At 38.3% G+C, this 14,628-nt stretch overlaps 2 protein-coding genes across 6 annotated transcripts in view; one reads left to right on the top strand and one right to left on the bottom strand.

Moving 5' to 3' along the window:
• The window catches only part of LOC132823687 (Fanconi anemia group A protein-like), a 105,258-nt gene extending 100,149 nt beyond the window's left edge, over positions 1–5,109 (top strand). For all 5 annotated transcript variants that reach the window (XM_060837650.1, XM_060837648.1, XM_060837647.1 and 2 more), the window contains 2 exons: positions 1,248–1,337; positions 4,162–5,109. In XM_060837650.1, coding sequence (XP_060693633.1) covers positions 1,248–1,337; positions 4,162–4,269 — 198 coding nt within the window. In that variant the 3' untranslated portion in view covers positions 4,270–5,109. The remainder of the gene's footprint in view (positions 1–1,247; positions 1,338–4,161) is intronic.
• Positions 5,110–6,237: 1,128 nt separating this feature from the next.
• Positions 6,238–14,628, bottom strand: part of znf276 (zinc finger protein 276) — a 33,963-nt gene continuing 25,572 nt past the window's right edge. Inside the window, exons 7-11 of the mRNA XM_060838050.1 lie at positions 14,514–14,603; positions 12,235–12,310; positions 11,074–11,191; positions 9,973–10,072; positions 6,238–6,948 (exon numbers count right to left, since the gene is read on the bottom strand). Of these exons, the coding sequence (XP_060694033.1) occupies positions 6,690–6,948; positions 9,973–10,072; positions 11,074–11,191; positions 12,235–12,310; positions 14,514–14,603 (643 nt within the window). The 3' untranslated portion in view covers positions 6,238–6,689. The remainder of the gene's footprint in view (positions 6,949–9,972; positions 10,073–11,073; positions 11,192–12,234; positions 12,311–14,513; positions 14,604–14,628) is intronic.

Below are 14,628 nucleotides of genomic sequence, written 5' to 3'. Positions count from 1 at the left end.
ACTGTGATTAATGCAGAATTTATAGATAATTAATGGGAACTGTTTGACCCCTTCCTCGAGTTGTGATTTAGCATTTCTCTTTCAATACAAATGGAAACAATGCACTTTTATTTTTCGAGACTAGGTACTTTCATGATCATAGAAGTAACTTAAACAACACTACAATAAAGAAAGTCTAACACTGAGAACAACATTTTCTTAGAGGCAATGGGAGGGAGGCGTGGGTATATGCATGGAGTGTTGATTTCTGCAAAGTGACATCCTGGAATCACCTCATTCTCCTCCCAGTTTTCATTCAGGCAGGTTTGAAGCGTGAAAGTTCATGGGAACTTCTTATGGTTCAATGGTTAGCACTGCTGCCTCACAGCACCAGGGTCCCAAGGTTCAGTTCCAGCCTCTGGCGACTGTCTGTATGGAGTTTGCACATTCTCCCCGTGTCTGCGTGGGTTTCCTCCAGGTGCTCCGGTTTCCTTCCACAGTTCAAAGATGTGCAGGTCAAGTGACCTGCAATGCTAAATTGCCCGTAGTGTTAGGTGCATTAGTCAGAGGTGGGTGGGTGTGGACCTCTTGGGCTGAAGGGCTTGTTTCCACGCTGAAGGGAACCTAATCTAATCTAAGGCATTTTAGATACTAATTTTAGGTTCAAGTCTCTTTTAATCACAGATTCTGGCTTTAACAATCGCAGTCTTATTTTCCAAGCTGTCAGCAACTTGCCAAGGTCATTGAGATCTGCTTTTTGAGGGAAACCAATAGATTGTAAAGCCTTTTATCTGTAAGACTGAGGAACCAGATTGAGAGGCTGCTGCTCCTAGCGCTTTGACTTAGATAATGGTTAACTGATGAGTGCCAACTTCTTAAAAGTCACTTCACTCCATCTTTAGCTGCACTCCACTGCCAAAAGCCTTCATGACAGCAAAGGAGCAGCTGATGAAGCTTCAACCTGCACCTCTGCTGAACAAGAGAGCCAGCAAATCCAGCAATCAATAGTATTTCAAAACAATCACAGGGATGGTTTCTACTGTGAACTATTTTGCCATAGTCCAGGTGGATGTTTAAACAACAGCATGGCTACTCTTTCAGTGTGAATGAGTGTCAAAGTACAGCATCTATTTTATTTCATATGATAATAAAATGCTAACATTTAGGGAAGTTCGAATGTTTTGGAGGGTTGTGATGATGGTGGGATCTGCATAAAGCTAATGACTTTATATTAATCAATAATGAGTAAGTTTTGCTTCTGTTTCCAGCCTGACCCTTTGGGATTAATAACACGAGGCCATCAGTTCCTCCTTCGTGCAATTCCAGTCTGTCCTGCACAAACATGTTTACAAAGCCAAGTAAGAGCTTCTGACATAATGAATCAAACATGTGTAATCCTATAGGTAGTTACAAACTTGCCAATGTACAATGTCCACAAGGGATGAACTCAGATTTCTCCAGTTTCCTCATTTCCCTCCCCCACCTTGTCTCAGTCGATTCCCTCGAACTCAGCACCACCTTCCTAACCTGCAATCTTCTTCCTGACCTCTCCGGCCTATCACCCTCACCTTGACCTCCTTCCACCTATCACATCTCCATCGCCCCTCCCCCAAGTCCCTCCTCCCTACCTTTTATCTTAGCCTGCTGGACACACTTTCCTCATTCCTGATGAAGGGCTTATGCCCGGAACATCGAATTTCCTGTTCCTTGGATGCTGCCTGACCTGCTGCGCTTTAACCAGCAACACATTTTCAGCAATGTACACTTCACTTGATTATTATCAGCTGTTTTACCTTGATCACTGTTCACAAATTTTGCACCTGAGAATACACAGTAGCTGTTTGGCTTCTGCTTGTTCCATGTTAACAATGCAATGTTACTAACATTGTAATAATTGAGAATAGTGTTCAGCAAAAAAAATCAGATGTAAACCATGACAATTGTATACCATAAGAATATGGTAAAATGGCAAAATAACTTCTCCACCTTTAACATGACTGTTGTGCTAAATTTTAGACATTTGTACATTTAGTTCACTTAGTCAAATCTTAAGTTAGAATCCAAGAAAAGTTTGAGGCATGGAAAAAAAACTATTTCATTATTCTTTGGATTTGTTCATGTAAATTTTAATAAATCAACTTTTTTATTGCTTCAAGCAATGTGGGTGACACTGGCTGGATCAACATTCATTGCCCACATTGAATTGTCCTTGAGGTGGTGTTGATGAGCCACTGCCTTGAACTGCTTCAGTCCTTTGTGTGTAGAACATCTAGAGGACTGTAAGGAATCAAATTCTAGGATCTTGACCCAGCAAAACTGAAGGAACAGTGATATATTTCCAAGTGGGAATGGCGAGTGGCTTTGAGAGGGGAGCTTATGTCCCATGCATTATTATCCTTCTCCGTAATAAATATTCAAGGATTTGGAAGATACAGTTAAAGTGGTAGGCATCTCCATCCTGTATGGTCTGGAGCTTCAAGTGTTTTTGGAACTGTGCCCATATGGGCAAGTGGAGAGTATTCTGCCACACTTCTGAGTTGTCTTGTAGATGGTGAATAGGTATTGGGGAGTCAGGAGGTGAGTCAGCCATGACAGAATCTCTAGTATCTGACCTGCTCCTGTGGCCCCAGAATTCATATGGCTGGACCAATTCAGTTTCTGCTCAGTTGTAACTCTCAAAATGTTGATAGTGATGGATTCAGTGATGGTAATCTCAGTGAACATCAAGGGGTTATGGTTAGATTCTCACTTGCTGGAGGGGACCTGTGCCTTCACTTGTCTGATGTGAATGTTACATGCCTCTTGTCAGCCCACACTTGGATGTTGTCCAGGTCTTGCTGCATATGAATATGGACTGGCTCAGTAAAGGAGAAGTCATGAATGCTGCTGACATTCTGCAATCATTGGCGAACATCCCTACTTCTGACCTTACAATGGAGGGAAGGTCATTGATTAAGCAACTGAAGATGATTAGGCCACTACCCTGAGGAACTTCTGCAGAAATGCCTTGAAGTTGTAATGATGGATAGTTTTTAAAAACTGTTCCAAGCACTTCTGCAACTCGAGCATCAAGACACAAAGCAGAATTCAAAATTAAATAATCAGATTAAATATTTATGTACATTCATCCCAAAATGTTTCATAATAGCCTTCATAGTTTCAAAATAGTGATATAGCAAGATTCAATTAACTGAAACAGCTGGAATTGGAGGAATGTAACAGTTTTTAAAACATGCTTTTTCTTACCGCACTGACATTTGTGTTTTAGTTGATCTGATAAAGTTTGCATGAACTCCAAAGAAAAATGGAATAAGGTACTTAAGTGCAACAGCAAAAGCGAAATGATTAAATCAAGGTTTTATTGGCAATGTTCCAGAAGAAAACCAAGTCTGCATATTGGCCATACACTAAAGTTTCTTTCCTGATCTTAACCCAAACCACAACAAGCTGAATCTGTCTTTGCTTTGTAAGGTATTATTACAAAGAACAGCTCACTAATAATGCAGCAATCTCCTTTATATAGCAGTGAGGGACCACTCTAGGTTATAGAGTTTGACTGAGATACCTAGTATTTTGAGAATACTATGATCCTGATTTTTCTTGTAATTGATGCGTAGAAAACATTTACTTTCCTGCTACCAAGCAAAGCAAAAGCTCTGTATTAGGATTTTTTTATTTCCATGGGATTTGCAAGCACATCCATAGTGAGGTGGATTGCCTGCCCTGTAACAGATATAAGAATATAGCTAGTTGTTTGCAGGAGATGGGTCAAGATGTTACTTCTTATTGTCCTTTTGAACAGACAAAATTAAACTAAGCCCCTTTCTAGTTAGCAGACAGGAACAAACAGCATGTCTAAATGTATTTATTTCCCAGCAACCATTGCAGACAGGGAGGGAGAGGGAAACCTCCTGCTAACAGTTCTTGGACAGGTGGTGGAACGTCCAGTCCTTTGAAGCTATTTCTTCTTAAATACTAATCAGCATTAGATTGATTTTTGCATGAGGTTTTAGACAGGATTAAAAATCAATTATATTTCACATGGCTCTATTGCTGATAAGAAAGGCAAAACAGTATTTATAATACTGCTGCCTCAATATTGGCATCTAGTAGCCACACATTTTGCAATAAGCAATTTACTGAGCTTTAAATTTAATAATATGTACTTTTTTTTCTACTTAGCTACAGGCTGCTTGGAAAGACATTGACCCAGAACTGAAAGCTGCACTAGGTCATCATCTGAACATCTGCAATGGTGATGATCTATATTCTGAACCAACTATTCTATAAAGAATAAGGCGGACTGAAATTTTGCATGTTACCGGTTTTATAAGATTGTTCTGCAAGATGCTGAAAATGGGTAACCACTGGCTGGCTACATATTTCAGCATTCATGCAAAACCAAAAAGCCCTTTATATTTAGTTACCTCTGACAATCAAAACATGTCTCAGTCTAAAACCTGTAGGATAGTTTGTGTACTGTAAATTGAATTATTTTCCTATGTAAATTTTTAATAGGAAATGTCAAGCTATATGATTTCTGAATTTAATAAGCACACAACAGCACAGGAAAATGTTCTTGAGCTTTGTTAGTGAGCTCTTTTTGGTTTTGTTTTGAATTAGCCAGATAACTTGTTCAGAGCACTTTGTCTTACAACATCAACCAATCATGAAATGATGTGTGGCTGCTTTATTAGACAGTGCGTCTTTAGAACTCAATGGAACATGCTGACTCTCCAGTTCCATTGTTCTTGTAAAACTAAAAGTTAGCCTTGCAACTGAAGTTGTCTGATCTATTGCATAAGTTTATGAGAAGCAGGTTAGTAGAGGTAACTCTGTATAGTCTGCAGAATTGTCAGTGTAGTTTAATGAACAGGCACTTGCTTATTCTCCAGCTTTGAGAAAGAGTAACCGATGAGGATAATCTTACGTTCTACAACTAATTTTTTTTAAATCTATGAACTAATTTAGTTCCTGGTGAGAATTTAAAATTGCAACAAACTATAAATGATAAAGAAACTTCATGCAACAAGGCAATGGAATCAACTTTTTAGTTAAATATAAAACTATTTCTGAACTCTTTAATAAGCTGGTTAGTACTGTTCATACAATAATTTTGGTTATATCATATCTTAGAGGTTTGTTACTGTAATAATCACTTGTATATATTTTTGGCCTTAGCCAATTCAGCAACTGACTGGCTTAAAAACATATCAACAGGTCAATGTCTATTTTAAGCACAAACCTCTATTTGCAAACAGTACAAGTATTGGTTGTCAAACTTAAAACCTTTTATTGTTCATATTGACTGTAAAAGCTGTATATCTGCCAAAAGTATCATAATGACCTGTAATTTCCAGAGCACCTCAAGCATTGTCTTATCTAAAAGTTTAAGGCAGGAACTCAAGTTGTTATGGAAGATTCCACCATGTATTTACTGTATTTAAGCTATTATAAGTTTATCTTCTGCCAATTCATTTCTTTCAATAAATTGTTTAATTTTTTTTGACAGACTATATTGGGAATTATCAATTTATACCCATTAAAATCTAACAGTATTACACTGAGCTTACTATCATGGAATACTATGACTGTAGGAGGCTCTATATATTACATCCATAAATTAAATGAATAAATATACACACACACAGTTGCACAATATAAACTGTTGTTTAAAACTGCTGATGTACTAACTGGTAAGTGTTATGCACATCAGAATGGTTGTATGAAAGCTATATTTTCAGATTCACGATAAAACCTCATTTTATTAAGCACTCCAATCTTAGAAGTTTAAGAGGAAAAAGAAGTTTTATTAGGTGAGGTGGGTGTTCTTGGCTATTAAAGGTTTTAATTTTGGAGAAGTTGTTTTACAGAATTGCACTGACGAAATAGTTTCAGCTTGCATTCAATTTATAAAACATATCATTTTCCCTCTCCCTCATTAGAATTCAGTTACACAGTAACTTCCATGTTCAGCTTTCACAGCAGAGGAAGAGAACAACCAACCACCAGACTGTGGCCCAAACCTGAGTGTCTCAATTTTTATGAAATGTAATAATAGGTTTTGTGAAGATGAAACTTTACTTCGTTGCAAGCTCAAGGATTACTCTCAATTTGGAGGGAACTGGGTCATCTGTGGTTAGCAGTTTTGGGATTTTGGTGCACATTTAATATCGGTAGCTCTCAAATACACCAAACAATAAAAAAGAATCTTCCACTCAAATTTGCAAAACATCAGACAAACCCCAATACTCAAAAACCTATGAAAATAGTCTTTATTAAAATTTAATTAGCAATCAGCCAAACCACCTCACAGTACACATGAAACATTTCAAGCTATACCATTGTTGATATTTGCTGATAATGTTACAGTTTCCCTTTCAATTATCTCACATTTGTCTGTTTAACAGTGCTCACTAGCTACACCACACTCGATATCAACATACAATTCAAAGTTGCATGATATAGTGAAACATTTGGCATTATTTTTCAAGGTCAAGAGGTGTGTAATTAAGCTTCATTTAAAAGGAAAGCCATGTAACCAACCATCTAACACTGATGCAATTAAACTTCTGCTTGTTCCTTATCAAACAAAATGTTGCACTGATTCATAAATTCTCTATTCAGACGAAGAACTTGCTGTCACTGAAGACAAAAGGTGCAAATAGGTTCTAATCTTTTGATTCTACTCACAGTTAAATAGCTGAGTGTTAACTGGCTTCCCACTCAATGAATGTATCTGTGCTCAGCTGGTTTGGTTCTGTTTCAACATACTCAGCTGGTTTGCTTTTATCTGTGTTCTGGGTCAAGGGATGAACCATGGACATATGAACGTTCAAATTGTGGGCCTTCTCAAACCGCTTTCCACACTGGTTGCAAGCAAAATCCAGTTCAGCTTCTGCCTTGTGCTTAGTCATATGGTATTTCAAAGATGCTCTCTGTCGACACTGGAAACCACAAATTTCACACCTACAGGCAGAAGAGGAAAAAAAAGTCCTGTTATGGTCTTGAAAAAATGTAAAAGTTCTTCAGCCAAAAGCAGGACTGACATTTAAATAATATCACAAGTCTTGCTGGAAACAGTGACTTTTTAAAAAATAAAAATCATCCTTGGTCCTCTGGTCAGAATTGTAAAAACCATTTCTGTGGTGATTGAACTTGGAAGCAGGAGAGCAAGGTTGTTTAATACATCATTCACACTCTCAAGACAGATAGTCATTTAATTGATTGGCTCCTCTTGGACAAAGGGTTTATGCACTGCTCTACCTTTTGTATTCTTTTGACTATCTGCTTCTATTATCTAGAATCTCTTTCTAAAATGTTTTCACTTTATTTCTTCCCTTTCTGTTTCCAAAATCAAATGTAAGGCATCTTACATTTTAAAATGAGGATGATATTTTTCTGAGGACTGAGAGTCTGCTTCTGCTCTTGTGCCTTATGGTCTTAAGTGTCACCTCACCTCCACTACCCAACTCAGAAGATTCTTTTAGCTATTAGTTACTCTTTGCATCTGCTGTTATGAGTCTTCAAATTGTCCTTCTACATTTTTACCAAGCTGTTTTGTAATTATTTTCAAACATTATAGAGACAGCCAAAGAAGGCAGTGTTATTAAATGTTTCTAGGACCCCCTTGTTCATCAAGAATCTATTGAGGGTTGGATGGAATGAGGAAATGAAGCCACAATCAGATCAACTGTGATCTTATTGGATGCTACTGCAGGCTTGAGGCACCAAATGGCCTGCTCCTGCTCCTAATTCATATCAGCTCTTCAGTCTCCTTCCCGAGTTCCCGTCTATTCATTGTGATGCATGGAGCATGGTAGGGGGCAAAATTGTATGGCCTGGCACAAAAGTTAAATGTGGAAAATGCCTGTAGTATTTTGTTCAGACATCTATCATGCACACAGTCCTCCCAACAGAGCAGAGTCATGGAAATGTTTTCCATGTAAGTCTGGAGAGCTGAAACTACTCATGTATGACTATATGTGCAATAACAAGAGTTAGAAATTCATGGATGTGAAAAAGACAGATTGTGAAAATCATTAATTTTCTTGTTTAAAATGGTGAAGCAAAACACCTTTGTTTACACCTTTAGTGGGTATGCCGGGTTTTCAACCGGGGATGATAGATTCAGGATTTAAACTTTGGGCAGCTAGGGTGTGTCTTGCATGGATGATCTATTTGAGGGAGACGTAATGATGTCCTTCGATCGGTTAGTACGGAAGTATGAGCTATCTAATAGAGACCTCTTTTGTTTTTTCAAGTTAGGGATTTTATTCAAAGAAAGACCACACTTTTGACTAATCCCTGCAAATCTGACATAGAGAGGGGGGTGCTAAGTGTTAAGAGTACACTCTCTGTCAGTACTTTATATCATCAATCGGGGGGTGCCCCTTCAGATGAGTTTGACTGACTCTGAAAGATGTGGGAAAGAGAGCTGGGTGTTGAATTCTCCTCAGAGGCATGGGAGGATATTTGGGAGAATGCAAGAAAGATATCAATTTGCATTAGGACCCATGCTTTACAGTTGAAGATTCTCCACAGGGTCCACTTGACTGCAGACCAGTTGCCAAAATTTAAACCAGGGGTATCTTCATGTCTGAAGTACAAGGTCTGCACAGGCACTCTTACCCATTGCCTTTGGTCTTGCGATAGGCTTCAAACATAATGGAGCACTGTGGCAGGCACAATGGAGAGGATTTAGGGTGTAAGGGTGGAGAAGGACCCTATCTCTCTCCTTTTGGGCTTGCCCACATTTCCTGCAGACGTGCATAAGAAAAAAACCTTTCAATATTCTCACATTCTGTGCAAGAAAGAATATCTTACCAGGTGGGATATCCGAAATAAAACCCTCAGGCCTGTCAGGTTGGCGGAAGATTGTTATGGAGCACATTCCCCTGGAGTTTCTCACAAATATGGTACACCACAAAACAAAATTTTTACAAGACGTGGCAGCCCTTTTTGGAATACCTTGATACAGATTTATCTGCCACACTAACAAGGGCTTTTATATAGCCATAATGATTGTGTTTTACAAGTCCAATCCAGGCAGGAGGAACTGTGAACATATGAGCATTTTGTTTGGCTGGGCGGAGTTAGTTTGTTGTTGGTTATTTATTTATTTAGTTAAATAGCCAATTTGGGTTTTTTTAAAACTTTTCTATACATGTTTATACATTTGTACATTAGGGTGGGTTGGGGAATTTTTGGGGGTTTTTTGTACTGTTTGAATTGTATTATTTTGTATTTGTTGTAATATTAAAAAATCTATTTTTTCAATAAAAATATATTTTAAAATAAGGTGAAGCAGTCTCAAAGGGCCGAATGACCTACTCCCGCTCATATTTTTCTATGTAAACACAAGTAATATGTAGACAGATAGCAAAAGCTTCTTTAACTATGTAAGTGTATATGTAGTAGATCTGGCCTGTTCTTAATTGAGGATAGAAAAATGAGATAGAACCTTATTGAAACAGACCAGATTTTTAGGGGACTTGGCAGGTTTGATGGGGAAAGGTTGTTTCCCTTTGTGGGAGAATGGACCACAGGGCATAATCTCAGAAAAAGAAGGTGCCCTTTTAAGACAGATGCGGAATTTCTTCTCACAGGGGAGTGAATTTGTGGCATTATTTATCAGAGAGGACTGTAGAGGCTGGGACATTAATGTATTTTTTTCTTTCAGTCAGAAAATGAGGGGTTATGGAGAAATTATATGAAAATGGAGTGAGGATGATTGGTTCAGCTATGATGGGATAAATGGTCTGCTTCTGTTCTTGTGTCTTATAGTCTGAAGTGTCACCTCGCCTCCCATACCCAATTCAAAAGATTCTTTCAGCTATTGGTTACTCTTTGCATCTGCTGTTATCAGTCTTCAATTTGTCCCTCTACACTTCTACCAAGCTATTTTATACTAACGTTCAAACAATATATAGAAAGAGAGGAAAATAAATGAAACTGTCAAGTGTAATATTCTGAATTTCTCTGGGTTCTTACTGTAGAGGCTTTGCTCCAGAATGGCGCATCTGGTGAACTGACAGGTGCTTTCTCTGTTTGAAGGTTTGTCCACATTCGTCACAAATGTAGTTTCTTTCTTCTGCAATTTATTAAAAAAACATGTTTTTTGCACAATTTGAAACCACAACAGGATGTAAGAGTTCTGAGATGAATGCTTAATTTCACAAAAATAAAAAGGCAGCTGCAGAAGTGTAAATATTTCTCAGGTAACATTGGACTACTTCATCCATTCACTTCAGTTTGCACAATTGTTGAACAATGCAAGTGGATGCACTCTAAGATCAAAAATCATATAAAAGGAAGTTAGTCCATTAGAGCATATATAACATTGTAAACATCTTTCATGCTTCTTCAGAGACTGGACAGATGTTCCACAGTGATATAGTGACAGTATTTTTAGCTATCTGAGGAATTGAACTTGTGTTTTACAGGTAAAGGATGTTATTGAGGAGGCCCATTTAATTAATTCAGCCACAGAAACCTTTAGTTTCCCATCTCATCATATGCCTTTTGGCTTTATTTGCTTCCACACCCCAGCTCAGAAGATCCTTTAACATACCAATCATTGCATGACCAATAGCAATTGATCGTGGCACTAATATTAAATTACACAACATTTTGTTTTCTAATTATTTACCAAATGTGTGTAAAAAAAAAGGAAGGAAGAATAAAATTAGAATACAAGTTGGTCCCAATATATGCATTACAAGATTGTTAGTTATGTCGACATTGTAAAAAACTGAAGGAGATTGGTTCTACCATTAGCAGAAGCAAGCATTCCTTTGGGATTTCCAACAACCTTCCCCGGAGTTACACATACAGACTAAGAGAATCCTTTATAAATTTCTACTTATCTATTCAATTTGGCACTGGCTCAACTGGAGGTTCAGCAGCCATGTAAATGTTTTTTAAACTGTTTCCAGCCCCATAAAATATGCAACAGCAAAAAAATCATTTGGCTTTCCCAGAACACCCATCAGATCACTGAACGTGGATGCAAAGGAACAGATTGAATGAAATATGGTGGAAATATAATTGAAAAGCTTATGTAACACTACTGTTGATCAGTTCCATACTTACCTGTGTGAACCAATTTCACGTGGCGCTGCAGATAGCGATCAATCATAAACACTTTGTTACATCCTGGGTGGGGACAGGGACGCTCACGTACCTCCTCATGGCGTTCTTTCATATGTTTCTAATATTAAAACAGTTTGCTGATCAGGCTCGAGATTAACCAAAAATAGATGCTCTATTCGAATACACTTAGCAATGGAAACAAAACAGATGAACTGATAAAAGACCAAAATATGATTGCCACTACAAAGACAAGGTTGCAGAACAACATAGATTGAGACCTGAATATTGAAGGGTACGTGACATTCCCCATGGACAAGATTAGAGTGGTGCTGGAAAAGCACAAGTCAGGCAGCATCCGAGCAGCAGGAAAATTGACTTTTCGGGCAGAAGCCCTTCATAAGGAATTAAGCTGGGAGCCTCTGAGGTGGAGAGATAAATGGGAGGAGGGTGGGGCTGAGGAGAAGGTAGCTAAGATTGCAATAGGTGGTTGGAGGTGGGAGTAAAGGTGATAGTTCAGAGAGGAGGGTGGAACAGATAGGTGGGAAGGAAGATTGGCAGGTATGACAGGTCATGAGGATGATGCTGAGCTGGCAGGTTGGAACTGGGGTAAGGTGGGCAGAGGGGAAATGAGGAAACTGGTGAAATTCACATTGATGCCCTTAGGTTGAAGTGTTCCAAGACGTTCCTCCTCCAGGGGTCAGGCAGTGAGGGAGTGATGGTGGAGGAGACCCAGGACATGCATGTCCTTGGTAGAATGGGAAATTGAGTCGAAACGTTCGGCCATGGGGCGGTTTGATTAACCAAACTAAATACTCCTGCCTATGTCCTCTGGATAATCGAGGTTCCTCTGTATAGTACCCAAAGACAGAGCACCATTACTCTGAGAGTTGATATTGTAATTGAGTGTGCAGAACTTTACATATTAGTGATCTTGATTTTGTCAGTGTAAATTTTTACAACTAAAAAAATCAGTATGCAATTTAGTGTTTAATTAAAAACTAAAGTGTCACTACATTATACACTCAGATCCTAGTGGAGGGTGTAAAATCATAGTCCTGCAATCAAGTAGTAAGTGAGCTAAGCTGATACTCAAAAAGCCTAAAATTTTAAATTTTGTACGTGATCATAGCTTTGAGGATAACATCTTGACCATACTTTTACCTTCAATCCATCAGCTCCTCTATATACTGCACAGCAGCCCTTGTATTGACATCGGTGCATGGTGGGAAAGTCTTCTCTGAAAAACACCAAATAAATGCTATAAGGTTACATGAATTCCATATCCAGTAACCATATAGGAAACGCTCTCAAAGTTGTGGTTGTGTTCCTAGGCACCCATTGAAATCAATGTTAAAGCCATGGTTAGGTTCCTTTGGACATTTCTAGTCCAGAAAAACCAATGTACAATTTGAAATCCTGTACCTAACATCAGCAGCACTGTGCAAATAACAAATACATTAGTAAATATCAAATAAATACACTATAAAATGTTTTCAAAAATTACATTCACCTCCAATAGGCTCCAACTACTGAAGTTGATCAGTGCAGCTAATTGCTGAGGTTCCTGCAGGGCTTGCACCAATCAACTATTATTAGATAGAGGAGAGGAGTTCAGTGTCAATTCGGAACAAGAGCCAGATGCTAGGAGCCAGAAGAGTAGTTTAAGAACAGTGTGGAAGATAGGGATTGGGGAATCTAGGGTGGGATGCAAGTGTGAAAGCAACAGAGGGAGTGAAGAGGGAATGACAGCAGGAGAGCATCACTATGGCAAAGGTCATATACACAGGAAGAGTACAGAAGAGCAATTCTGTGGCAAATTGCATTAAAAATAAAACTATCAATGCTAAATAGATACTACTTTATTAACATTATTAATTGAAACTTAAGTGAGTCAACATTAAACACATCCAGGGCTCTCACATTAAAAAAAAATCAGATCTGTCAGAACTGACATAGGGACGTTCCCTACATATTTATCTCAGAGTTATATTTCTTGCCGCATATTGGAATAATTCGGAAACTAGTAGCTAATGATTGTTTTTATGGCTGCTGAACATAGATCATTACAGCGCAGTACAGGCCCTTCAGCCCTTGATGTTGTGCCAACCTATGAAACCAATCTAATGCCCATCTAACCTACACTATTCCACTGTCATCCATATGTTTATCCAATGACCATTTAAATGCCCTTCAAGTTGGCAAGTCTACAGGCAGGGTATTCCACACCCTTACTACTCTGAGTAAAGAACCTACCTTTGACATCTATTCTATATCTATCACTCCTCAATTTAAAACTATGTCCCCTCATGCTAGCCATCACCATCTAAGGTAAAAGGCTCTCACTGTCCATCCTATCTGATCTTCTGACCATCCTGTATGTCTCTATTAAGTCACCTCTCAGTCTTCTCTCCAACGGAAGCAGCCTCAAGTCCCTCAGCCTTTCCTCTTGGCTCCGAAACTCAATCCCTCGACCAATAAAAGCTAACACACTGGACATCTTCTTAACAATCCTATCAACCTGGGTGGCAATTTTCAGGGACCTATTTACATGTACACTGAAATCTCTCTGCTCATCCACACTACCAAGAACCTTACCATTAGCCCAGTATTCTATTCCTGTTATTCCTTCCAAAGTGAATCACCCCACAAGTTTCTCCATTTGCCACCTCTCAGCTCAGTTCTAATCCCTTTGTAAACTGCAACATCCTTCAGCACTGTTCACAACTCCACTGACGTTAGTTTCAGTCGCAAATTTACTAACTCATCCTTCTATGCTCTCATCCAGGTAATTTATAAAAATGACCATCAGCAGTGACCCCAAAACAGATCCTTGCGTTTTACCATGAGTAACTGAATTCCAGGATGAATATTTCCCATCAATCACCACCCTCAGTCTTCTTTCAGCTAGCTAATTTCTGATCCAAACTGCTAAGTCACCATCAATCTCAAGCCACATAGTTTGAAGACAAATATTTCCAGTATGTGACTCAACATTGACCAAACTCAACATATCTTTCACAATTATTGTTACTGTAACAGATTAAAATAAGTTACAACCCTAGAATTAATAAGTAATAATGAACATAAATTTATTGAAACCAACCAATTTCTTGCTTAATCCAACCACAAAGCAAATTACATAAGATTCTTTTTTCACATAGCAAATAGTTAGAGACTGGTACACACTACCTGGAGGTACGATGAAGGTAGGTTTAATTGAGGCATACAAGAGGACATTAGACAATTATTTGAAGAGAAACTGAAGGGAAATATCAGGAGAATGGCACTGTAATGTCATGTAGATAAAATGGGACAATTGGTCTTCTTAGCTCCATAACAATTCTGTGAAGATTGCTGATACTTTTTTAAAAAAAGACATTTACAGTGAAGCAGTATATTAAGTAACTACTTTTACTCTCCAGAAGAATTAGTGTAAGTACCTTTCACAGTTTGATTTTGATTTTCGTATACGCCTTTGTCCTGGTGTTTTCTTCACTTCTTTACTATCACATTTCAATGTTGGCAATTTACTGAAAAGGGAAAAAAAAAGGCTAA

This window comes from Hemiscyllium ocellatum, chromosome 17 (genome assembly GCF_020745735.1).
Source record: "Hemiscyllium ocellatum isolate sHemOce1 chromosome 17, sHemOce1.pat.X.cur, whole genome shotgun sequence".
NCBI classification, from domain to species: domain Eukaryota; kingdom Metazoa; phylum Chordata; class Chondrichthyes; order Orectolobiformes; family Hemiscylliidae; genus Hemiscyllium; species Hemiscyllium ocellatum.
This window is presented reverse-complemented; position numbering and strand designations above follow the sequence as displayed.